The sequence below is a fragment of the Macaca fascicularis genome, chromosome 2 (assembly GCF_037993035.2).
Source record: "Macaca fascicularis isolate 582-1 chromosome 2, T2T-MFA8v1.1".
Lineage (NCBI taxonomy): Eukaryota > Metazoa > Chordata > Mammalia > Primates > Cercopithecidae > Macaca > Macaca fascicularis.
The window spans coordinates 33,577,438-33,602,997 of record NC_088376.1 but is presented as its reverse complement, the minus strand read 5'-3'; the positions used below and the strand labels follow the sequence as shown (position 1 = coordinate 33,602,997).

General features: G+C 37.9%; 1 protein-coding gene across 6 annotated transcripts in view; it reads right to left on the bottom strand.

The window, feature by feature from the left end:
• COL6A6 (collagen type VI alpha 6 chain) overlaps nucleotides 1-25,560 on the bottom strand; it is a 154,380-nt gene that overhangs the window by 66,678 nt on the left and 62,142 nt on the right. For all 6 annotated transcript variants that reach the window (XM_015445075.4, XM_005545737.5, XM_045385155.3 and 3 more), the window contains 12 exons: nucleotides 23,239-23,582; nucleotides 23,076-23,154; nucleotides 17,386-17,540; nucleotides 14,881-14,973; nucleotides 13,583-13,636; nucleotides 12,070-12,141; nucleotides 11,960-11,986; nucleotides 11,579-11,623; nucleotides 11,432-11,485; nucleotides 10,326-10,388; nucleotides 6,345-6,410; nucleotides 4,984-5,037 (listed from right to left, as the gene is read on the bottom strand). In XM_015445075.4, the coding sequence (XP_015300561.3) occupies nucleotides 4,984-5,037; nucleotides 6,345-6,410; nucleotides 10,326-10,388; nucleotides 11,432-11,485; nucleotides 11,579-11,623; nucleotides 11,960-11,986; nucleotides 12,070-12,141; nucleotides 13,583-13,636; nucleotides 14,881-14,973; nucleotides 17,386-17,540; nucleotides 23,076-23,154; nucleotides 23,239-23,582 (1,106 nt within the window). The remainder of the gene's footprint in view (nucleotides 1-4,983; nucleotides 5,038-6,344; nucleotides 6,411-10,325; nucleotides 10,389-11,431; nucleotides 11,486-11,578; nucleotides 11,624-11,959; nucleotides 11,987-12,069; nucleotides 12,142-13,582; nucleotides 13,637-14,880; nucleotides 14,974-17,385; nucleotides 17,541-23,075; nucleotides 23,155-23,238; nucleotides 23,583-25,560) is intronic.

Sequence of the window (25,560 nt, the reverse complement as noted above, 5' to 3'; positions counted from 1 at the left end):
GAAAGGGAAGTAGCAGGGTTACTAGGCTGAAAGGTTCCTACAACATTTAGCAGAGGCCACTAGGGTTTTTCGAGTTGGAAAAGTACATGGTCAGACCCCAGCTGCATGTAGATACATCTGGTTGTGGTAAGAGGAACTGAATGGAACTTTATATTCCAGCAAAATAAAGAGCTTTCTGCATGTTTAAGGGAAGTGGAACAGACCTCCATGTTCAAAAATCTACCTCTGGCTTGCTGTCACAATGTTTCAAACATCATCAATAAACATTTTTTTCCCCTTGTGTCTTTAAGGTTTGATTTTAAAAGGGCTTGCTGAAAATAAATTATTGTGACACATGTTTATTGAGTTCCTGTTCCTTTCTAGGAACTGGGCTGGGTGGTGGTGAACAAAATCTGACTCCTGACCCTAGTTAGTTTATAAGCCTAATGGATGGGAAAGACTTTTATCCGCCATTCACGCAAATAATGAAAACATCTTCAGAAATGATCGCATAGCACCTTTGTTAATGGTTACTTGGGATTTAAGCTCCAAATGAAAGTCATGGGAGAGATACATTGGGTTGCTGTGAGAGACAGAAAACAAGGAAATATGGAAGATGATTTTGCAATTTTGCCTAAAAATTTCACGTGTTTTATATGAGAAAGACGATTTTCCAAAATATCTTAATGGTTTACCCAAGGACTTGCAGATGTCTGATAACACATCTAGACACCCTGACTTATCTTTAAATAGACTGTGAATGGGCACATCAGGAGAGAAAATCTCCCCAAAGGGACCTGAGAAGAAGATGGGCAAGAACAGGGTACTCAGTCCTTCGTTCCCCAAAGCCTGGCTTTCTGGTTGTTCATAGGACCCGATTTCCTGGATATAGAACCATCGGGATGGAGAATTATCAGGTAAAAAGCAGGACATTCTGAATGATAAAACATCACATTAATACTGAGTCTTAATGGCAAGCATTTACAATGATGAACAATTGTCCAACACCGCTTCAGGATCCTCTAAACTAGTGCCAAGAGGGATGAAAAGGGCAAGTCATAACTAACAGCCCTCTAGACTAACCAAGAATGAAAGATATGCATTAATTTCAGGCTACAGTTGCTTCTCATTATCCTCGGCACAAGAATCTGTTTTAATTCTCAGGTTTGGCTCAGAAAGAGACGGCCCCCACTTTCTTCCTCATCTTCCCCACAGAATTATCACATTCTAACCCAGATTCTTCCTTCTTGTCCCTCCTTCCTGCCTTTCTCCCGAATTCATTATAGTCTGCTAGCACAGCACTGGTAACAGCTTATTAACTCTACAGGTCCATCCCCTCCTACAAAGTGATTCTCAACAGGAAGCGGGGATTTAGCACCCTCCCTTTCCCCAGAAAACACTTAGCAATATCTGGAGACATTTTTCATTGTTACAGGTCAGGGGTGTTACTGGCAGCTAGTGGGCAGAGGCCAGGGATGATGTTAACATCATCATAACATGATAATACATAACATGCATCTTCTACAATGCACAAGACAGCCCCCTATAGCAGAAAATTGTTTAACCCAAATGCCAATAGTGCTGAGGCTGAGGAACCACACTCTATAACATGATTCTTAAGTTCCTTGACAGGAAACATGGTCTTAGTTAAGCTTGTAGTTGAGTTTATTTCTAGTATTTAGTAGTGTTGCTGGTGGATTGTAGGTGTTCAAATGAGTAAAGGTCAGATTTGCTGTTTATTTCCCAGAATGCCACTCCTACCACTGGCCATCCTCCAATCACTTACCAGCTTAGCAGAACTTAAGTGCACTGATAAGTCCTCCATGCTCATTGTAACATTCATTTTAGAGTTCTGCAGTGAACATTAGATTTTTCTACTTTCTCAAAGAATGACTTTACTGTTATGAGAATGATATATGCTGATTTAAAAAATATTTGAATACAAAGAATATAGAAAAAAAATTTAAATCACCCAACTCCTCCATCTAGAAATACTATGTTAATCATGATTCCTGACATCTTCTATACTCATTCATACAGATAAAATTCTAAATAGTGTTTCATTAAAGAGACATTAAACTATTTTAAAATTAAAATATTACATCTAATTTTACTTGAATAGAAGAAAAAACAAAGAATAGAAATGTCAGGTGTTAACATATCTTACATCTCTACTGTTTCCCTTCCGTTGCTCCTCAAGCACTGCCAACTTGCTTTCTTCACTTTCTATTGTCTTGTCTGTGCTTCAAACTTTAAGAGCAATAATGTTATCTTCACTTCTTTGAGACTCTAAAGAACTATTTGCCGGAATTCAAATTTTTCCTTGAATAATTCCTCTTCTAATGAGGCTTCATCTGCCCTTTGCCCATGGTTTCCTTTCTCTTGCAGCTTTATGTTCTGATTAATCATCTAATTAATAAAGATTATTAATGTTCCTGACCATTCACCATCTTTGAATAGGACCACTTGTTTATTGAAGAAATTATGGGGATGTGTGGCTGGAACAGGGCTGGTAGCTTTCACACAGATATGTTGCCTCAAACACTTTCTCATCAAACAAATGATTTCTTTTACCTTAGAGCTACATCTTCCTTCTACTATTGATGTTTAAGGGATTCATGGCACTCACATGAAGCCCCTTAAGTCATAGTTTCTCTGTGTTGTGACAGACACTGTTGCCTCTCCTCATCGTTTGCCTCCGTGGCCTTGGTTGCTAGTTGTACATAATAAAAGTGGAATATTTTCCATTTCTCATTTTGCCTCTGCTGTCGAACTGTGGTCCTATGTGTATATTCCCTGCTTCTCTCAAAATCTACCATGTCCCTGGATTTTGTTCACCAGTTTCTTCAGGACTACGGCAGTCAGTTTTGAAGAAATCTCATTCCTGCATGAGGTCACACTTGATGTTCAGCTTTCTAAATCCTTACTCATTAGGGTTGAGATTTAAAAACAGTTGGCTGGTATTTGTCATTATTTGCAGCTTGAAGCTGTGGTTATTCTTTGTTTCACCATTTTTAATTTCTTTTGTTGTTTTTGGTGAGATGCACATAAGAGGAATAGTATGAAAACATCTTTATTCTGCCATTTCAACTGGAAGTCCCACTTTTACTCCTGAATGACATGTGTGAATCTATAACCCAAGATGAGGGTCATATTTCATGGGAGTGGTGTGGTTTAAATAATACATAGCAATATTGCATTAGCCCCCGGAGACTATAAAACAGTGAAAGTACATCCTTACATGCCAGGATTTCCTGGATGATATTCTTTAAGTTGAAAATATTTTCCAGGGGTATATAAGCTGTCTACACCCTTTTAGAAAGTGAAATGAATAGCAAATGCATTTCTTTATATGCATTGAAACTGCATTAGTAAAGCACTTTTCCAGCAATCAAATTCTGCATATTTTAAATGTAATCTCTTTTCTTTTCATTTTCTCTGCCTTGCAAAGAACACGGGTATGCTCCAAGATAAACAAATATTTTTTGATGGAGTATAATAGCTGGTTCTACAAACTTCTGCTCAGAAAAGACGATGTGTAATAAATGCAATATACTAAAGTAGTTTCTACTTGTGCTTAATTTTAAAGCATTTCATATTTGGGAGGGGGTGAGGGAAATTGAAAGCTGGATAACTACATAAAGAACGGAAAGAAAACCTAGCAAAATGAAACAAGAAAGCCTAATTTAGAAGTTGATGTAGGCATCTAAGTATATTTTATTAAAGTTATCTCTTCTTATTGAATATTTTCTTTTATAATCTCTGTGCTTTTCTGCACAAACGCAGAAAATTTTTAAAGTACTTAATGAAAAAAATGACAAAACAAATAAAGAACAAACCAAAACTGCACCCCCAACAAGCAAGTGACCGAATTTCAGTCTCAGATATGCCTATACCAGGACTGACTTCTTTTCTTTCTCCTTTTTTTTCTTTTTTCTTCTTATTTTTATTTTACTTTAAGTTCTGGGATGCAAGTGCAGAATGTGTAGGTTACATAAGCGTATGTGTGCCATGTTTGCTGCACCTATCAACTGTTCATCTAGGTTTTATTCCCTGCAAGCATTAGCTATTTATCCTAATGCTCTCACTCCCCTGGCCCCCCAACCCCCAACTGGCCCAGGTGCGTGTTGTTCCCCTGTGTCCATGTGTTCTCAGTGTTCAACTCCCACTTATGAATGAGAACATGAAGTGTTTGGTTTTCTGTTCCTGTGTTAGTTTCCTGAGGATGATGGCTCCAGCTTCATCCATGTCCCTGCAAAGGACATGATCTCATTCCTTTTTATGGCTGCATAGTATTCCATGGTGTATATGTACCACATTTTCTTTATCCAGTCTATCATTGATGGGCATTTGGGTTGGTTCCATGTCTTTGCTATTGTAAATAGTGCTGCAATAAACATGTGTGCATGTGCTTTTATAGTAGAATGATTTATATTCCTTTTGGTATAGCCTAGTAATGGGATTGCTGGGTAAAATGGTATTTCTGGTTCTAGATCCTTGAGGAATTGTCATACTGTCTTCCACAATGGTTGAGCTAATTTACATTCCCACCAACAGTGTAAAAGCATTCCTATTTCTCCACATTCTCACCAGCATCTATTGTTTCTTGACTTTTTAATTATCTCCATTCTTTTCTTAATAGTCATATAGTTTGGCAGAAAAAGAGTAGAATAATTTGGATTTAAAACGCTATCACAGGTGATCTCAACCTAGCTAGTAGGCCACACTTTGACCACTTTTCCCCTAGTTGGAGGCTTTTTTGGTTTTCTTTGCCCAGCTCTCTCTCCTGACTGGTGAACTCTTCTGTAGTCAGCACTTTCCTACCTCAGCTTCCAGGGCTTTCCCAAGTCCTTTGCCAGCCCTAGTCCGCCAGATGCCCTAAGTTAGCTTCCCCAAGATAGTGAGCTCCAGCAGAACCATCCCACCCACTCCCCCAAGTCAGCCATTTTCACCACAAAATAAGCCACCAGTACAGTGGGTTTCCTTGTCTAGAAGGGGTCTTACTGTCCTTCTTCTGGAGCCTGGTGTCCCGGGGGGGCCTGGCCAGCCTCTTCTACCCTGTCAAAGGAACAGATAGATGTGTGATGGTAATTATGCAGCATTGACAGAGTTCATCTTTAACACCAATTTTTACTCCAGGGAGGAGAGATAGGTTTACATACCAATGAGAAAGTTACCTTTCCTTTGGAAAATGGCATGAACTCTACTGAAAATAAGTCACATTTCCATGTGAGTCATGAGGAATTGCAGGAGAAAAAAGCTATATGACATGGCTTCATCTGTTCATCATTCATCACTACCGTCTAAGTTGTATTTGGGGTACATGTCTCAGATAATTCGAACTATCCCTACTACATTGCCACGGTGTGGATAACTTAAGCATACTATGTGTCAGGTACTACTGGTTTGGATTTCTACTTTTGAATCGCTTGATCTGTTTGGCTAATCAAACGGATTATTACCTTACTGTAAATAAAGTCTCATAATACAAAGACTTGTACGATCACTACAGAGGATCACTAGACACAAAAGTATGCAATAATTTATGAGTCTCCTATGAGACTTACATTTACCACTTACTAATAATGGCAGACAATATTTACTGAAGGTTTTAATGTCATTAAATTAAATATCATTAATTCCCATCATGACCTTCTAAAGTAGGCTATTCACCCTATTTTGCAGATGAGAAAATTGGGGTTTACAGAAAGTAGCCCAAGACCCAGAGCTGGTAAGTTATGGAGCATGAGATAGGACCTAGGGCTGTCTCCACAGTTCTTTCCACTATATATCATACTTCTTCCGTAGGTACAGTCAAGGGAACATTATCCAAAAAAATCCAGTGACACACATTTTTTAGATAACTATTTTTAAATACTGAAAACAGGTTTTTGATGAACACATTGTGACTTAATGAGATTAATCCCAAGAACTTTTCTTGATTGTGTGGACCACATCTACCCACCAGATCTTGTTCCCTTTATCATGTACTACTAATACGTGTTTTTAGGGTATGTTACCTCCAGATACTGGAAAGGCCAGCAACTCTTTTGCTAGCACAGTTGTTTCTATCAGCTAGCCCTACATTTTAAGTTAGAGTTCCAATGCTTATATTCATGAATGAAGACCTCGAGGATATGTCTTGGTGAATCAAGTCACCCCAAATTTAGAGGAGGAAGACAAGAATGTTTCTCAAATCCCATAGTACATAGGCAGGAGAAAAGATCATTTTGCTCCTAATAATAGTTTATCTGTACCAAGTATATCCACTTTGACTACAATTTTTTTGTTAAGCATTTCATATTCTACCACTAAGAACTTGAGCCCCACAGTTGTTGCATCATTTTACAAGCCCACATAATTACTTCTCTTCCACGTTCTCCTTTCAAGCCTGTGGGTCCTTCTATACTATTGTCAACTCCAGGAGTCCCCTAAAAATAGAAAATAAAGAGAAAAGTTAATATATTTGAACATTTCTCCTTAAAAATGTAACTTATGTATAACATTTAGCTATCTCTCGAGAAGTTGACAAGTCTAAGCCATTTGAAAGCAGAAATAGGTTAAAATTACAGATGGCTTACAAGTATTTTCTTTTCCTCCTGTGTTTGACGTTATCAGAGACAGAATGGAGACCTAAAGTGTGTGTGTGGGGAGAAAGAGCTCTCCATAGAAGGCACAGCCAAGGCAAGCCAGGGTGATGTGACCCATGTGCATGGCAACTCTTACCCTGGGTCTGGAGGAACCCCCTCTTGTTACTGCCACCCCTTCTCTTAACTTTTCCTCTTTTTTCTTGGAGGCTAGGCAAAGTTACACTTGAGAGTTGGTAAGTTGGTAGATTTTATTCTACCATACCCTTGGGAAAAGACAAACATTTGTAATAGGTTCCACCCTGATAATGTAATAAGCACTCTGAGTGACACTGAGAATTCCACCTGCCACCGGCTCCCTCTTTCTCTTCCTGGACACCTGGGCACTCCCATATGCTACCCTCATATGTTCACTCCTACTTTTCTGGTTTTCAAAAAATCCTGAAATTTGGAATTTTTCCCACTATTCATGCAAATATTTCCCAGGAACTCACTGAAAACAAAACATACATTGTGGGATATTCTCTTTAGCAGGCCAAACCAAAGTCTTTCTTGCTTGAGTCGTATGAACCACAAACAGAGCTATGTCTCCATGATGCTGAGAAAATCAACTGATCTGGTCAATTCAGTCAATGCTCCAATAAACTGAGAGAGGACAACAATTATCCAGTCCTGCTGAGCACCAGCTATGGGGCTGCCGGGCTGATAGCAGCTCAGATTTCCTTCATCAATCAACAAGTAATTTGCGGTCACCAGCAGGAACATATCATTGTTCCAGATGCTTAGTAAGCTTTTTAAACAAGTGGTTTTGTACTTACAGTGCTTATAAGTTAATGGGGTAAAAAAGAAGGGTTTGGAATTTACTTTATAACACTGATATTACTAAAACGTAGGTGAAAAATTGCTTCTTTCCTCCACCTACCAAAGCCAAATATCATTTTCTGCATCTTCTTTTTCTCCCTTAAGTTTAAATATTTGTCTCTTAAATATATTTTCAAAAATCTGCGCCATTTGCATGCATTCTCCAAGCAGGGTATACCTCAATTACAATATCAGAAAATTGTATTTTGGTGGAAAAAGCAAGGAAGGAAAAGGGAGGTCATGTAAAGTCCAGAATTTTATTCCACTGGACATAAAAGCCCCTTATTGTAGTTCAATTCTAAACTACTTGAAGAAGTAACATAAAAAGAATTGTATACCAGCACATTTTACAGAATAGAACAACCCAAATTGCATATAGACAGTTGGTCAATGTGAGTATGAACCGATTTAGTCTTTCTACATGTATACAACTGGGCAAAAAAGCATTATCTTCCACAAATTTACAATTAAACACAGGCTTATAATAATGTTGTCAAAATGATTTAGCTGTTTACCCCCAATATTTCTTGAGATTGAAAAAACACTCCCAGTGTGTGAAATTCCAAACAGTTCATCAAGATGGGAAATTCTGAACAGCCAAATGCGCTTCCATGTGATCATAAAGCCTATCTAAATAAGCTTAGGGTTTCAAAAATTTGTGCCATTTGCATGTTTTCCTAAGAATAAACTGATCACGTTCTATTTATTTATCTGAAATTTTTCCTGAAATAGCAACACACTGAAGCCACATGTAAATAAGCATAGAGTTGTTTTACAGTTGGAAGTCACAGAACATTTCTTTTAAAATTAAAGCTCTTTATGTTATTCAGACTCTTTTAAATATGCTACATAATCACACTATCTTTAGCAGACAATTTAGGAGAAATTCTGATCAAAATCAGTGGAAGTTATATAGCCATACCCCAAATGAATTTTTGGTCATCATATATGAATGACTGAAATGTCTCTGTATTTGAACGAATATTTCTAAGTTATGCTTATATGTGGATAGTTCTTTGGTTCTAAATATTCTTTGAAGTTTGAAAATTCTCAGGACACTTTTATCAGAAGTTGTCACTTAGTCAACAATGTTTTCTTCATGCGTGAATTCCTCTGTTTTTTAAATACAGTTGTCTAACATTACATGTTCATATATATTGCATCGAATTCCTTCTCTGATCAACCCATTGTATACAAGAGGATATATTAAAAAAGAATTTCATGAGATTCCCAGGTGTCCCAAATCCTTATCATCACTTGGTATTGTTTTTTATAAATTGTAACCATTCTGATGAGTGTGTAGTACACTGTTCTCATACATTGCTAGTGGGAGTATAAATGAGTACAAACTTTTGAAAACCATTTGACTGTAAAGACAATCTGAATATGGCCATACACATTATAATCCAAAAATTCTACTCTTAAAATATAGACCCAATAAAAATACGTACAAAAGTGCATCAAAAGACATATATAAGAATATTCATAGCAGCACTATTTATAAAAGCAAAAACTGGGAACAACCCACATATCATTAGTATAAGTAATAAATCATGGCATACTCACACAATGAAATACTACGCAATGCAGCCATGAGATTGAATGAACTATTATTATACACAACATCAATTCATCTTACAAGCATAAAGCAAAAGAAGCCAGAAAAAAAAAAGAGCAGACACTTATATGATTCCATTTATTTCAAGTTCTAGAACACGTAAAACTGATTGATAGTGAGAGGATAGTGATTACCTTGGGGAAGGGGAGTAGTGGCTGCGGTGGGCATGAGGGGGGCTTCTGCGATGCTGGTAATGTTCTATTTCTTTACCTGGTGGTGACTACACAGGTGTATTTACATTCATTAAGCTGTGTATTTATAATTCAGGGACTTTTCTGATGTATGTTACAGTTCAATAAACATTTAAAAACAAAGCTAAGTCTTAATTCATTAAGGTTTTGGAGACTTACTTAAGTGTGGGTATGGTGATGAAAATCCTATAGTACTGGTGTTCTATTGGACTTGGCATATTCCCTACATATTGGCTTGTGTCCTTTTTCTTTTTCTTTAACATGGGTCATGCCTACTCAACTGGGTTGTGCCCCTGCAAGAGCAATGCCTTTATTTCGTAAGTTTTGCCTACTCAGCTTGGGTTACAAGAAATGGGGCTGATATTCTTGATTGAAAAAACTCTCGGAGAACTGATAGTGGTTTGGCTGTGTCTCCTCCCAAATCTCCTCTTGAATTGTAGTAATCCCCACATGTCAAGGGTGGCACCAGGTGGAAATAATTGAATCATGGGGGTGGTTCCCCCGTACTGTTCTTGTGGTAGTAAGTCTCAGGAGATCTGATGGTTTTATAAATGAAAGTTCCCCTGCACAAGCTCTCTTGCTGCCTCCATACAAGATGTCCCTTTGCTCTTTCTTCATGATTGTGAGGGCCCCCCAGCCATGTGGAACTATGAGTCAGTTAAACCTCCTACCTTTATACATTACCCAGACTTAGGTATGTCTTTATTAGCAATATGAGAACAGACTAACACAAGAGGAGAAAAAAAAGAGATGGCTTTGTTTCTCTCATTCTGTATTTTGAGGTGCTTGGAAGATAACAAAGTGGACCAGAATTTCTTCATTGTTTTGAAGCACAAGAACAACTCTGAGTATGTATTTACAAAACTGCATTTGCAAAAGACACACAAGGGCTTTTCACTGCTCACACTCATTCAGTATATGAAGAGGATCTAGCACAGGTACCTGAATTTAAAATTTTACAATCATGCCTGCGGTGTTTTAAACTCAGGGTTACTACTGTAGTACCTTGAAATCGAGACTCCCTATCAGAAGTACTGATGGGAATCAAGCCCTAACTCCAGTCGCAGCCCATGCAGCCCCGGCACTTACGGGATCCCCTCGCAGGCCCTTTGCTCCATGGTCACCAGGAATCCCTCTCTTCCCTGGGCTTCCCTAAAGTTAATACAAATCAGAAGAACAACAAGACAAGAAGTTTTAATGAAATTAATAAAAACAAGAGCTTTTCTTCTCCCTTGTGTGAATAATTAAACATTTTTCTACCAAGGCTATTTTTAAGTTGGAAAGATGAACAACCGAAAAAATTAGTTTCAAGCACCATATAATTTAATAGTGAACTCAATTATTTGCCACAGTGGTGAAGTCTGTATTCCAGACATATTTGTCATCTTGTTGTTTTTTTACAAATACTCTATGAACCAGGTATTCCTTATTATCTTTCTTTTATAAGGCAACTGAGATTCAGAAAGAATATGCACTTTGCCCAAGACGGTTGTTTCTGACTCAATTGTTCACACTCTAAAGACAAAGTAGAGGATGAAAATATGGCTGCTGTTGGTATTCATTCTAGGTGGGAATGAGTGACATTCACTCTTCAATGTGCTGCCTGGCACCACTGACCCTTGTCAACACCCCACTTCTATTTTTACTATGGTAGCTGCTTGTCATTGATGGCCCCAGTTCTTCGCCTCTCCCTATTCCTGTGTCCTTTGCCATGTAACTCTACAGTGACTTCCAACTTTGGTGGGCAAGATTCCCTTCCTCTGAGTTTGGCAATATGCATTGATTTGGCCAACAGAGAGAGATGCAAGCATGGAGAGAGTTCTGAGCCTAGGTCTGAAGAAGGCCTGCGAGTTCTAGTATGTTCCCACTTGCTTTCTTGTGCTTTTGCTATGGGCATGAAAAGGTCATGGCTAGCATGGTTAGGCTAGCTCCTGGTCCCAGGACGGTAAGTGACATATGGAGTAAAGCCCCCGGCCACCTTACAGACATGAGCCATGTCCAGCCTCAATCAGTTGAACCCCTCAGAAACATAAGAAATAAATGTTCATCGTTGTATGTGATTGAGGTTTTATGACTGTCACAAAACAGTTTTGTAGCAATAGCTGACTGATACACCCACGGTAGTTATTCTACTCTGTCAATCACACCCTTAATCTCTACAACAATTTTCATGTTCTTCCTTTTTAAATCCCTACCTGGGATCCCTCATCACCCTTTTCTCCTTTTCTTCCAGGAAGACCATAATCACCCTAAAAAACAAGAAGGGAAAGCTATTAATAGAATTCTCATTTTCATAACGGTAAATAGCTCAGAAGGGTCTCTATGGTACAAGAAGGCTCTACCTGTTCTCCGTTTAGTCCGTCAATTCCACTTTCCCCAGCTTCTCCCTGAAAAGACAGATATGATTAGAACAGAGTACATCACATGCATGTGGAAAGAAGTCAGATGCCAAACAAAAACTCTATCTTTGTGTTTCACACACAGCTTCTTTGTTAGGCTGGGCCTAGGTAATATTAAAGGTTACTCAGTAATAGAAACTATCAACAAATAATATATATTGCCTGTACTGAAAGAGAGGAAGAAACAAAATGAAATGGCTGGCAATAAAAAAGGAAAGTCAATGACAACTTTATTTGTATAACTTACTGATCAATTTAATCTCAAAAATAAAAATATTTCTAGATAACATATAGGTAGGTAAATGGATGTGCCTGGTACCATACCTCCTGTCCATTTAGTCCCCTGTTTCCCTGAAAATAAAAGGACAGTAATAGTTAGTGTAGGAAAATGGAATTAATGTTGAGAAAACTCCATACTCTAATGCAATCCTTACCTTAGGACCTTTGGTGCCATAGCATCCCTTAGTACCTTGCTCTCCCACTGGTCCAGGGGCTCCTCTTTCTCCCTGAGAAAGGGCACATATCCAAATGAGCTTTTTCTATTGTAATCTGGAATCTGTCTTGAAAACTTGCCAAGTTTGTTGTTACCAGAAAAAGTGTGAATGCTCATGGTTCACAATCCAGAGTTTTGCTTATAAAAACTAAGAGTGGAAATAAATCAGAGATACCCTAATGAAGACAGCCATTTGCTCTGGATCCCACTTGCATATTGCCTCTGTGAGGCTTCTCTCTCACCAAGTGGTCACCAAGTTACGTCCTTCCGACCTTCTTAACATATTTAGTCATACTGTCCCAAGCACAAATTAAGACGTGTCTTGCACTTATGACTACAAGACTTACCTATAATCTTCACCTTATCATCATCTGCAATGTTGCTTGAGCATGCTTTGCAAACACTCCCACAATTTTGACCCCTGTGCTTCCCACCATTCAGTGACTGCCCATCAACTAGAAGACACAATCCAAATCTTCAGCAGGGGATTCAAGACTCACAATAACCTGAGTTTTACCTTCCACATATATCTTCCTCCTGAACTGGCCTGGGTTCCATCCATGTTGACCATGTGCCATCTTATGAACATGATCTTCTCTCAGACACATGCCCTTGAACGCACTGTTCCCCCAAACTTCGCCTGTAGAAATTCCTACTCATCCTTCAAATGTCTGCCCAGGTACTTCTCCTTATTTGCAGCCTTCCCCTCTCAAGCTCCAACTTTAGCCAAGGCTGTTAGGTAACTGAGTTGTTCTGCCACACTCCTTTGCATGTCTCTATACTTCTAGTCTAGCCCTTGTGTATAACAACCAGAATCACTGTTGTCTTATTTGCATTTCTACTAGTTTGAAAGTTTCCTGGAGGTAGAAACCATATTTTTCCTTTTATTTATTTTTCTCATTTCTGAAGCCTACAAATATAAGTATTTGATCATGTGCCAGGCACACATATACATAACATATATTTGTTGAATGAACCAGTGAATGCATGAGTATGTTAAAGTGTGAGGTCTTTGATAAATAATGTAGTAAATGGTAGATGTTTAATATATAATTGGTAAACAAATGTTTGGATGGATTGATGGGAGAATGGAAGGATGAGTGAATGCAAGAGTGAGGTCCTTGATACGCAATGTGGTGAGTTGGTTTCCTTTGCAGAATGCTGCAGAATGGGGGATATAGCAGTGATTCAACTCCCCTAGTGACGAAGGTAACTTCTGCATTGAATTCATTGTGCAATGTTGGTGGGTAGTCAAAGAAGAGACAATAGGTCAATAAGCCACTAATGACCACCAGAAGCAAAGCACAATGAGAACAAAAGAAGATCCCAGATTCTGCACAAGAATCCTTAGAATCTCACCTTTCTTGCTTCCCCAATTCAGAATTGACTCAAGGAAGTTCATATCGTAGATATGTTTTTAGGGATAAATGGAGGTAAAAAGAGCCTTGACTTACAGCGATTCCCTCCTCTCCCAGGTAACCTTCACTGCCTTTAAAACCTGGAGGTCCCTGGAAATAAGAAAAGGAAGAAAACATTTGCATCTATGAACCAAAAATCAGAGGTAACCAAACCAAATTAAACTTTACAGTTTTACTTCATGTGGAGTAGTAAGGGTTTGGGGGGGGGGGGGAAAAGTCCCTGCTTCCCAGTGTAGGTTACATTTACACACATAGAAAGACATGGAATTTTGAGACAAGTATCCAGTTAACCCAAGAGGGTGTGTGAGTGTGTGACAATCATAATATTGTAACTCTGGGTTTATATATTGTTCCAGAGCTTCTTTCTAAACAAACATTCAAGTCAACACAGCTATATTTGCCACTGGTAAACTAGAATTATTCTCCCTTTATCAAAAAATCTTTTAGGATTTATGCTACACATAGAAAAATAGACCACACACCTTTCTTTCCATTCTTTCTGAGACTTATTTTTTAAAAAATCTATCAGTCTCTTTACATGAAGCTGAAACATTCAGGAAATAATTAGTCCAAAAACTTTCAGAGACATATTCAGACACATAGCCCTGGTGATTTGGGAGTTATAGTGCTATCTATAAATTACTCAAAAATCAAACACATGTAAACAAACTGTATTGAAATCATTATAACATATCCATAATGTTTATATGTATTTAAACATTTCTTAAAGTTCAAAATAATATGTTTACATAAGGATACATATACTTGTTCTGGTTAGGAAACATATGAATCATCATTGTTGGTTTCTGTTTTTAAATAATGAGCCTGTTTTTGTTTATGTATCTGTGATAACATTTTGACCTGACTTAAGCTGAATGAGACATCTTAACATCTTCTGCTATAAGAGAGTGATCTGATCTAGCCTGGTTTCCAGCAAAGTACACAAAGTATCTTCTGTTTGATTTTAATAACTCTGCCATCATTAGAAACGAATGCTGAAATGGGTTATTCACATGGAGGAGGCTTTCATTATTCAACATGAGGGATTACAGCTGATTTTCCTGCATCATTGTCATCAGTACTAGAATACCGGATAATCAAGGATCTTGACAGTTGTTTCTCCTGAGTCTTCCACAAAAACTTTTTAAAAAGACTCCAATTTAGAATGCCAAGGAAAATCCATGACTAACTTGACACATAAAAAGGAAGTATAATAAACTCTTATATAAGAGGCTCTATTTAGAAGTTAAAAATCACCCCTTATTTCTACTTAAACCCATGTCTGAAGGACATTCTACAACTCAAAGTAACCCATAAATCTGAACTAAAATCACCCTTTTCCCTGGTGGTCCAGGATCTCCCATTGTGCCATCTCCTCCAATGCACTTGCAGAACAAACAGCAGCATGTTCTTTCAGCAATGTTGACCTTGGGAGAGGGTAAGAAATACATTACATTTGGTGATATTGCTTCCCAAATCTCGTATGCAAGTTCAACCGTGTGATCCAGACTTCTACCACAGTTTCAGAAGCCTGGTCACCATTCAAATGATTGTGCTTTAGAAAGAATGCATGAAACCTTTTTTTTTTTTTTTTTTTGCTTCCATCTTTCCTCCTATCATCTGCACTCTCCACCATTTGAGGTATTCCAAATCAACTCAAAAATGTTTCTGTGTTTTCAAATTGGTATCAGTTTAGCTGTGGCAAACTGACTGCATGCCAACTGATGTGGCTGTCTGTCCCTGCCCTACCTCACCCTAGCACTGACCATGATATTGTTAATTTCCCTACATAATTCTGCCCCAAATATTTTGTTCAATAAAATGAATGCATGCTATTTTCTTCATCTTGTGAAATGTTGGTATGCTAGACAATTTAGACAGTGCCCAGTGTAACATTTCTTGGAACTAAGTCCAATGGTAAACTCTTCCAAAACAATTTTGATAGGATTTCCAAAACACAAATTGCATGTGCAACATTTTTGGAAGCACTTGCTGTAGGGGATGGGGGCACAGGAGAATATTCCTCTTTATACTCTGGTCAAAAAATCCATATTATGTATTTTAAAACATGAATAAATGTCATCCTGGACTTACCTAGTCATCCCCTGAATAGATGATATATTGCTTTTACATTTTTACAATTAACTCACCAGATTTACTTTTAGAAAAATTCTATTTTCAAATAAATGTTATACTTCACTTAATGGGGTAGAACCAATCTTTGTATTGCGAAGTTTCCCAACAAATCTCTAGTGAAATGAAAAATGAAAATCTTTTGTTATAGCCATTTAGCAATTTTCTCCCTTTGATTGTTTCCTACTATATAATGTTCCTTTTCTGACATTATGAAATTATTTTTCCGACAATTTCAGAAAAAGCAATCAAACTGGAAATGTGTGAAAGCAAACAATAACAAAATGGATACTATGATTTTATATTAGATAACATTTTATATTAGATAACATCAATTTTCTTTGGATCACCAAAATTCTACAGCATCAAATCTATTACTATTAAAACTGACCTATGATTAAGTTTTTCTTGTAGAGTGTTCCATTTATATGATATACAAAAACTGACAGGTTTGTTTAAAGAATAATTTCCTTCCTCTATAAATTACCAAAGAGATTTCACAGAGTAGTCGACAGGAAAAAAAAAATACATTTTGTAAAAACACTGTCTTTCCATGTAGAAAGGAATTCCAATGAAACTTTCATATTCTTTATGTAATTATTTTTACATAATTACAACACTGAACAAGTTGCTTAAATACCTCTGTGTATATAAATTTTATAGGTGGAAAATAGCAGGAGCTAGCACTTCCTTGGAAAGTGTTCTTATATACCGATTAAAGATTCTGTAAGTTGTAAGCAAATTACAAAATTACTAGCAATTCATTAAAGTAAAAGTAGAGCCACACAGAGCTTGCTGGCGCACTCGAGTTTGACTTCTCGTATGTTTTTGAAAGAAATACGATTGAGATGCATCTTCAGGTTTAAAAATAGAACATAAGGTGAGGTCAGGAGTTTGAGACCAGCCTGGTCAACATGGCAAAACTCCGTTTCTATTAAATATACAAAAATGAGCCAGGCATGGTGTCGGGCGCTGGTAATTCCAGCTACTCGGGAGGCTGAGGCAGGGAGAATAGATTGAACCTGGGAGGCGGAGATGCGGTGAGCTGAGATCACACTACTGCATTTCATCCTGGGCGATAGAACGAGACTGTCTCAAACAAACAAACAGAATATAAGGTAGAAATCTCAAGGAGTCACAACCCTTAATCTTTCAATTGCTCATAAAGTACATGTGAGGTTTACTGTCACTAGGCTTTTCCTCCAGCTTTAGAGCAGATTACGCTTTCTCTAGTTGAACTCCAAATGTAATTTGCTTTCATTTACAGGTCTTGTCCCAGGAAAAATACACATCTTAAATACTAGAATTACACTCAGTGCGGAAAGCTGTTATGCCTAGGATCTGCAAGGGGTGTGAAAACTGGCTGGTAGAGGTAACAGCCGATTCATGCTCGCATCTCAGATTCTTTTTGTCACTTATGTTCTTTGGCTATAATTTGGACATGATTGTGGGTACTATTTAAATTTTCTTCTTTTTCCCTGTTTCCTCCTCCTCCTATTTTTGCCAAGCATATACATTAAACATGCTTTGACATCTCTTTACTACATTTCTTCCAAATAAACCCTCTTAGGCTGTTCACTAATTCATAAAAACCTCTCTTCACTCCCAAATAAACAGAATAAGTTCAAATTCTTAAGCATAAGTATTAAACCTACATACAAAATAATTGAAAATTTAAGCTTACCAGCCTTTTCAGAGTAACTTACCAGTTGCTTTGATAGACGGCTCCCAAGATCTCTCATGCCAATAGAGAGCTGCGTCCTGTACTCAAATCCTTTCCCAAATTCAATATAGGGAAGATCAGCCAAGTCACTTGAATCAGCAGGTCCATCCAGAGCAACAGTTATGAGAGCATTCAGGCCTATCCAACACAGTTTACAATGTTCCAGGTGAGGTGGGTTTGGTTACTTTATTTTTTTGCAAGCATATTTAAATTGTTATTCTCAGCAAACAGTTGCAAGAGGAACAGTCAGTTTACTTTATTTTGAGGTCTTTCCCCCAAACACGTGATGTAAACTTGACAAGTGACAAGACTATAATAAGAGCACAAAAGGAATTATGTTTTCCAAAACTAATTAAATTGGAGATAGTGAAAATTGTAACAGAACTTCCAGTTCCCTGATTTGAAGGACACAGTCCTCAAAGATCTACAGAGTGTGCTAAAGTACAGAGAAATTCACATACCAAGAAAGTCCAGCCTGGGCAACATGGCAAAACTCCACCTCTACAAAAAATTTACAAAATTTTACAAAAGTAGCCAGGCATGGTGGCACATGCCTGTGGTCCCAGCTACATGGGAGGCTGAGGTGGGAGGATCGCTTAAGCCTGGGAGGTTGAGCCTGCAGTGAGCTGTGATTGTGCCCCGGCACCCCTACCTGGGCAACAGAGCAAAACTGTGTCTCAAAAATAGAAAATACATGTTGTACATTTTTGTCATTCAGTGGGGGATCCTTGAAGCAGCAGCACTGGCATCATCTGGGGGCTCATCAGAAATACAGAATCTCAGGCCCCACCCCACACTTACTGAATCAGAATTTGTATTTTAACAAAATCCCCAGGTGATTTGCATACACATTAAAGTTTGAAAAGCACAGTTCTGTATGATCTGATAAAACATCAATAACCCAGTTGGAACTATAGGTAGTAAAAGTAACAGGCCTATTGTCAGGCAATTAGGAACAGATGACAGACAATCATCCAGGAGCTGTGGCTCAGAGGCTTTGGGGTTTTATGAATACAATTATTTCAAAGAAAACTGTTGGTTAAGGACCAACATAGGGTTGCCAATGACTTATTTTGCTAGGTAAGAACATTAAATAATGGTGGCAGTCATCATGGTGGAGGAGGTAATTCAGCAACAACAGTGCTATCATTTGTTGATAGAAACTGTGTGCCTGGAAAATGGTTAAGTGCTTCACATGCATTATCTTATTTGTAAGGGTCAAATATAACTCTATTGGTATGTATAATTATAGTCCTATTTTACAGACAAGCAAACAGGCTTGGAGAGGTTAAATGACACCCTGTAAGTGGTATTTTTAGGTTTTTCACCCAGATAGCCTAATTCCATAGCTTACATTCAAAGGATATTTTGACAATAAAAATGTGCTAAAGATAGAATCTTGGAATAAAGGGCAGTCTTAAAATCAAATACATTTAGCTTCACATAAACCTGACTCCACTGGCAACATTTTTCTCATTATTATTGATGGGTAAAGAATTATTTGATGAGAATTGGAACCAATGAACCAGAATAGATAAATGTTCAAGGACTTGGCTGAGAGTCAAGAACACCTTCTTAAATAAGTTTATATGATATGATTTTATATGAAATGAGTAGATGAAGACAGAAATCAAGAGAATGAAGTTTCAGGGACATATTGGAGAGGTTCAAGTTCCAAGAGAGGCAAACAGAATGGTTATCTGCAGTGGAAGAAAGAAGCTGAGCGTGGTGGCTCACGCCTGTAATCCCAGCACTTTGGGAGGCCGAGGTGGGCAGATCATGAGGTCAGGAGATAGAGACCATCCTGGCTAACATAGTGAAACCCCATTTCTACTAAAAATACACAAAATTAGCCAGGCGTGGTGGCACGTGCCTGTAGTCTCAGCTACTTGGGAGGCTGATGCACAAGAATCACTTGAACCTGGGAGGCGGAGGTTGCAGTGAGCTGAGATGGCACCACTGCACTCCAACCCGGGCAACAAGGCAAGACTCTGTCGAAAAGACAAGACAAGACAAGACAAGACAAGAAAAAGAAAAAGGAAAAGAAAAGAAAAAAGGAAAGAAAAGAACCACCACCACCAAAGAAGAATAGGGTCACCAATTTGTCCTCATTTCCTGGGACTTTCCTGGTTCTTGTGCTGAAAGTTCCCATCTTGTTCCAAACAAATCAGGACAGTTGGTCACTCTTCTAGAATGAGAATGAGGAGGGGGAGAAAAGAGGTTGTAGAGTGGTCTGGGATATGAAATGCTTGTACATCAATTGGTGTTTAGTGATCAAGAGAAGCATGCTAATTGATCTACTTATAAGAGAAAAAAAAAACCTTCTCTCATCTGATTTTTCTTATAATATCCAGGAAATGTAAAATTTTAAGAATGTAAAATGATAAAATAAGAACCATGGGATTGTTGACTTGCAAGAAATATGTATATAACTATTATTTATAACTGCTTTTCTTAGGATCAAGGGACTCCAATCTTCTTTCAGACTCATCCAATAAATGAGTCATACGATCCTAAATACAAAGTTTTCAATTTTCTAACAATGAATTAAGAAAGAAAAGATTTTCAAACTTGGAAGAATAAAGAATCACTGAGTAGATTCTAGGGTATTCAATTCTAAAAAAATAATTAATTTAAGCCCCAATCCACGTGCATAAGTTTTAAAGCCATGTCCACCATCAAGGATTGTTTTTTCCTTGTCTCCTCTTGTTCAGTGATGATTGCATAGTTTACACATATTGATGTTTGGCCTGAAATTAAGAAAGCTTTCCTAGGTGAATAGATCATAGGGCCCAGCACCAAGTGAAGTCCTGTGTGTGTAAGTATGGGAAGCCAGTGAGAGAGACTTCTTGTCCATACAGAAAGCCACTTTCTTTTCTTTATTAAAGAAAAAAACAAAATTTAAAAATTCAGATCCTTTGAGATCTTGCTTGGTGTAAGTCTGACAGGTGAAGAAACTGGTAACCAAATTCACACTCAACCATGTCAAAGATGGTCCCTTTCAAAGAACTAGACACTTTTCAAAGAATGTTATTACCATGATTTCTATCTTCCATTTGAAGAATCTAAATATCTGAGGATATTATTCAAAATATAGCTTCTGAAGTTGATACCCATTTACTAGTTTTTCAGTAGGCATTGGAAGAAAGATGTTTGGTCTTAGAATTCTGGGTATTCCAAAGCACTTCCTGGAAGAAACTCTACTGTCGTTTGCAAGAGAAACATCTTTTCCCCACAAAGGAAAAGCTGAAATAAAACAAAACAATGGCAACCACCAAAACTACATTACCCATCCCAACTAAGCATTCTGGTATCTTTTTTCAGTCTTAACTAAAACCTTAATTATAGCTCATGAACAAAGGCCAAGACCAGAGAGAATAAAAACAAGGCAGATTTAGTAAATAAGGGATAAAATAAAAACCCTTACTCCCTTGTTGCAGGAAGTCAGGGACCCCAAATGGAGGGACCAGCTGAAGTCATGGCAGAAGAACATAAATTGTGAAGATTTCATGGACATTTATTAGTTTCCCAAATTAATACTTTTATAATTTCTTACACTTGTCTTTGGTGCAATCTCTGAACATAAATTGTGAAGATTTCACACACATTTATCACTTCCCCAATCAATACTCTTATAAAATTTCCTATGCCTGTCTTTAATCTCTTAATCCTATCATCTTCGTAAGCTGAATATGTATGTCACCTCAGGACCCTGTGATGATTGTGATATCTGCACAAATTGTTTGTAAAGCATGTGTGTTTGAACAATATGAAATCTGGGCACCTTGAAAAGAACAGGATAACAGCGATTTTCAGGGAACAAGGGAGATAATCATAAGGTCTGACTGCCTGCAGGGCCAGGCAGAACAGAGTCATATTTCTCTTCTTACAGAAAGCGAATAGGAGAAATATCACAGAATTCTTTTTATCAGCAAGGAATAGCCCTGGGAAAAGACTGCATTCCCGGTGGAGGGGGTCTCTAAAATGGCCGCTCTAGGATTGTCTGTGTTATGCAGTTGAAGATAAGGGATGAAATATGCCCTGGTCTCCTGCAGTGCCCTCAGGCTTGCTAGAATTAGGAAATTCCAGCCTGGTGAAATCTAGTCAGACAGTTGTCTGCCCTCAAACCCTGTTTCCTGTTAAGATGTTTATCAATGACAATGTGTGCCCAGTGGGACATGGACCTTCATCAGTAATTCTAGTTTTGCCCTGGCCTTGTGATCTCACTCTGCCTCCCTGCTCTTGTGATCTTTTATTGCCCTTAAAGCATATGATCTCTGTGACCCACTCCCTATTTGTACCCCCCTCCCCTTTTGAAATCCCTAATAAGAACTTCCTGGTTTTGCAGTTCAGGGGGCATCACAGAACCTGCCAACATGCAATGACACCCCAGAGGCCCAGCTGTAAAATTTCTTTCTTTTGTACTCTTTCTCTTTATTTCTCAGACCAGCCAGCACTTAGGGAAAATAGAAAACAACCTACGTTGAAATACTGGGGGCTAGTTCCCCTGATACTCCCTAGTAGTAAACTCAGAGAATTTTGCAATTTGTTTAAGATGGGAGAGAGAGAACAAAATAGAAAACACAAAGTCCTGTCAACCTCTATTAGCTAACCTGACAGGTAATGCCTTAGGTCAGGTTCCCTAGAAACAGAGTTTGAGATAAGGATTTGGAGGTGCACAAATTTTTGAGGAAGCACTTTCAGAAGAAAGGGAGTGAGGAAAACAGGATAGGGCAGGGGAAGTTACTGAGCAAGACAATGTGCAGCTGGAGTCTAGTTTTATTTAGCCTGATCCCAGGAAGCTCTGGAGCATAAATTGCACCACACCACTGGTGTCATTTAGAGGCAAAGGTCCAACTCTGTAACCTAATCTGCTGCCCAAGGATGGGGTGGAGAGCAACCTTCCAGGTGACGTGGCTCTACTGGCCAAGGGCAATTCTTCAGAGAAGGAGTAAGCTGTGAGTTGTTAGCAGCTAGAGGATAGATGAATCTCCCAGTAAAGGAGATATGGGTAGGGCAGAAATTGCACCCACTTACAGAAGAGGATTTCTATTCTGAGTCAAACAAGAACTTCTTTGTTTGACTAAACAAGAACATCCACATGTTCTTGTCTGACTCAGAATAGAAGCTTTTGGTTCAAAAGCTAAAAGCCTGGTTCCAGAGCTTAAAAATCTCAAACACCATGGTTGGCCCATCTGTGGTCTGAAGGAAGGAACTGATTAGAAAGCCCCAAAACATGAGTAAACTTATCCAACAATGCTTGCAACTCTGGGAACTTTACAAGTGTTAGAAGAAAACTGACTCTCATTCCCTGGTCAAAGAGAAACATACTATTCCCTTCTGGTGACACTAAAGTAGCAGCAATATTAGACAATATGGGGCAAGAGAGAAAGGAACATTCTCCAGGAAAGGAAGAAGAAATACAGTAATATGATACAAAGGATAGGACTTTGTATTCAGTGCTGTTTCATACATATAAGGCATGAGGAAAAAAATGCATGTCAAAATATTCTGAGAGCTTGTTTGTTCTGCCTAGTACATACAGAATATGGAGATTGTCAAAATCAGGGTTATTCAAAATTTAAGAGCCTGGAAATTTAAGAGCCAGAAGTTAGTTCTGAGATTATAAAGTTAATAAGCACTCCCTTCCCACTCCTCCTCCATACTCAGTACCTTCTTTTCTAAGTTCATCAGATTTTTGTTCAAGTTTCTCAGCATCATCATCCAATCCATCTGAAAATAAAAGGACCACCTAAGAAGTATTCCAAAAAAGAAAAATGAGTTAAAAGGGGTTCACTGCAATCACAGATCAACAAATAAGATAAATCCATGTTACCTTTCCTCGAGCAGCCGATTTATTCTGAAATGTATCCCATAGAGAATCCAAGAGGTTTGCATTGAGAAAAGATGGTCCTTTAACTGTTATATCCTTCAAGCTATTCAGTATGTTTTCACTGTAGATCTCAAACTTGGGAGAATATTTTTCCATGGCATTTGTCACTTGAAAAGCCACACTGACCTGAGTCTCTGTGCCCACCTCACAGCTTACTCCATTGAGGGAGCTGATGGCACGTAAGATGTCTTGAAGGTAGGTTTCCATCCAAGGCTGACCTTCAAGCAAAGTCTGCCCTTTCTCCTGAGTTGAGACATCAAATCCCACCACAACATCCATGAAACAGTCTAGGATTCAAAGGAAAAGCATGTCTTAATAAATCAACAAACACCTTTATTTAACTCAGACACCATGTCTGAATCAAGGGACTTGGAATTCTATTTCAGTTATAAAGTTAGAACACAATGAAAGGCATAAATGAATAAAGGAAGGGGCTAAGCATCAACTCTTTTCTAATCTGTAAAAGTGTAAGGGTATATTATTACTTTTTCAGGTCATAAAAAATCTGTTGATTCTATAATGAAATTCTGAAAGATTTTATTTTAGATATTAAAAAAGTCATGCAGAATCATTTAAATATCCCCAAAGTACCTGTGGAAATGTTAATAGTCCAAAATAAAACATTCATATAATGCTACTTATCAATTGAGGTCATTCGACAAATATTAAATTTTAATAAGGGAAATTTAAGAACATTTGAATAAAGTCATTTAGAAAAAAAATAAATCACAAAGGACTCATCTAGGGAATGGTTTTGATGATTTATCTTTCTAAAAAGGGCCTCTGATTCCTCTTGTCATCTTCTAACATCCACTCAGAAAAGAAAAAAACAAAACTAAAAAATTCAGGAGATCCTTTGAAATCTGGCTTGGTATAAGTCTGACAAGTGAAGAAACTGGTAACCAAATCATTCACATTCGACCATGTCAAAGATGGTGCCGCTTTCAGGAGCTCAGCCATCCCAGAAGCCAAGGACACTGCCATTTTGAGGTTCAATACTTAGAGAAGTGTTGCATTAAAGTGCTTTGCTCTTATTGTTATTAATTCTAGGGAAACTTAAGAGTTGGATAAACTAGAAAGGCCTTGATATTTTAAGCTGAGTGTCCTAAGAGACAGTTAGAGAATAGTCATGTGACTCAAACACTCTTCTTTCAATAGTTTTTAACTTGGCTAAAAACTGTAATTTTTTTCAGCAAACTCAACACATACAGCTTGCTTGATAAAATGAGTGGTTGTTTTTAATTTGGTTTGCTTAGATCAGCAATGTTTAAGATATTCCTTGTAAAGGCAAATGCCTAACTACTTCCCAGACACACTGGTCAGCTGGACATTTGCAAGTGTTTAAAACCAAAATCGTTAATTTCAACTTTTAAAACAACTGTTGGCAACTTGGTTTTTAATGAGAGTTGACTGAGGGAACACAAAAATCTTATTTGATAATCAATTTTCATCATGAGATTCAAGGTAAACCAAAGTGTTATCAAAAATCTGGAAGACTGGACATCTTATTTTACTGTATTTTACTTTATTGGAAATCTCTTCTTAGATAATCAGAAAATCAGATAATCGGAAAATAAGATAAACTATTTAGAAAAAAAGCAGAATATATCCTTTCCAAAATTCCTCTTGCATCAACGTCTTCTCATATCTGTCTTGAGCTTGAAAGTTTCATCTTTGATGACAACCGTTTAAACCTGAGCAGGAAACCAGGTAGTAAACAAGATATGATAATGTCTTTAAGGAAAACAGACCAGCAGAAATACCAAAATGACATCAAGTGACCTTGGGAACTGTTGCCTATAAACATTGTGTATTTTAAATTTTTGTCTAGATTGCTGAAAGTACAAACTATTTGAGGTAAACAAGTTCCTTGTGTTTAATTTAAATTGACAAATGATTCCATAATAATGTGAGAGAAGGAATGGAATTTGGTGGGCAAGTCCAGAATTAGTAACCATGTGTCTAAGTACAGCGAGAGAGGCCAAACCACACTGAGCAAGAGGCTCTCATGCAACAGCCTAAAAACTCCACTGAGACATCTACCCTTAAATCAGGAGCCCTGTCTTGAAGTCTTCCACGACACAGGTTGTGCTTTAAAGTGAATCTGCCACTGGTGACTCCAAAGGACTGGAGGCAGGGAGTTTTGGAAGTGAGCTAGGGAGAAGGCTGAAATTGGATTTCCAAAGAAATCATAAAGAATTAAAGTAGGATAACAGCAGTGGGAATAAGAAAGGGGCAATAAAAGCAAAATATTTAAGAAGGTAA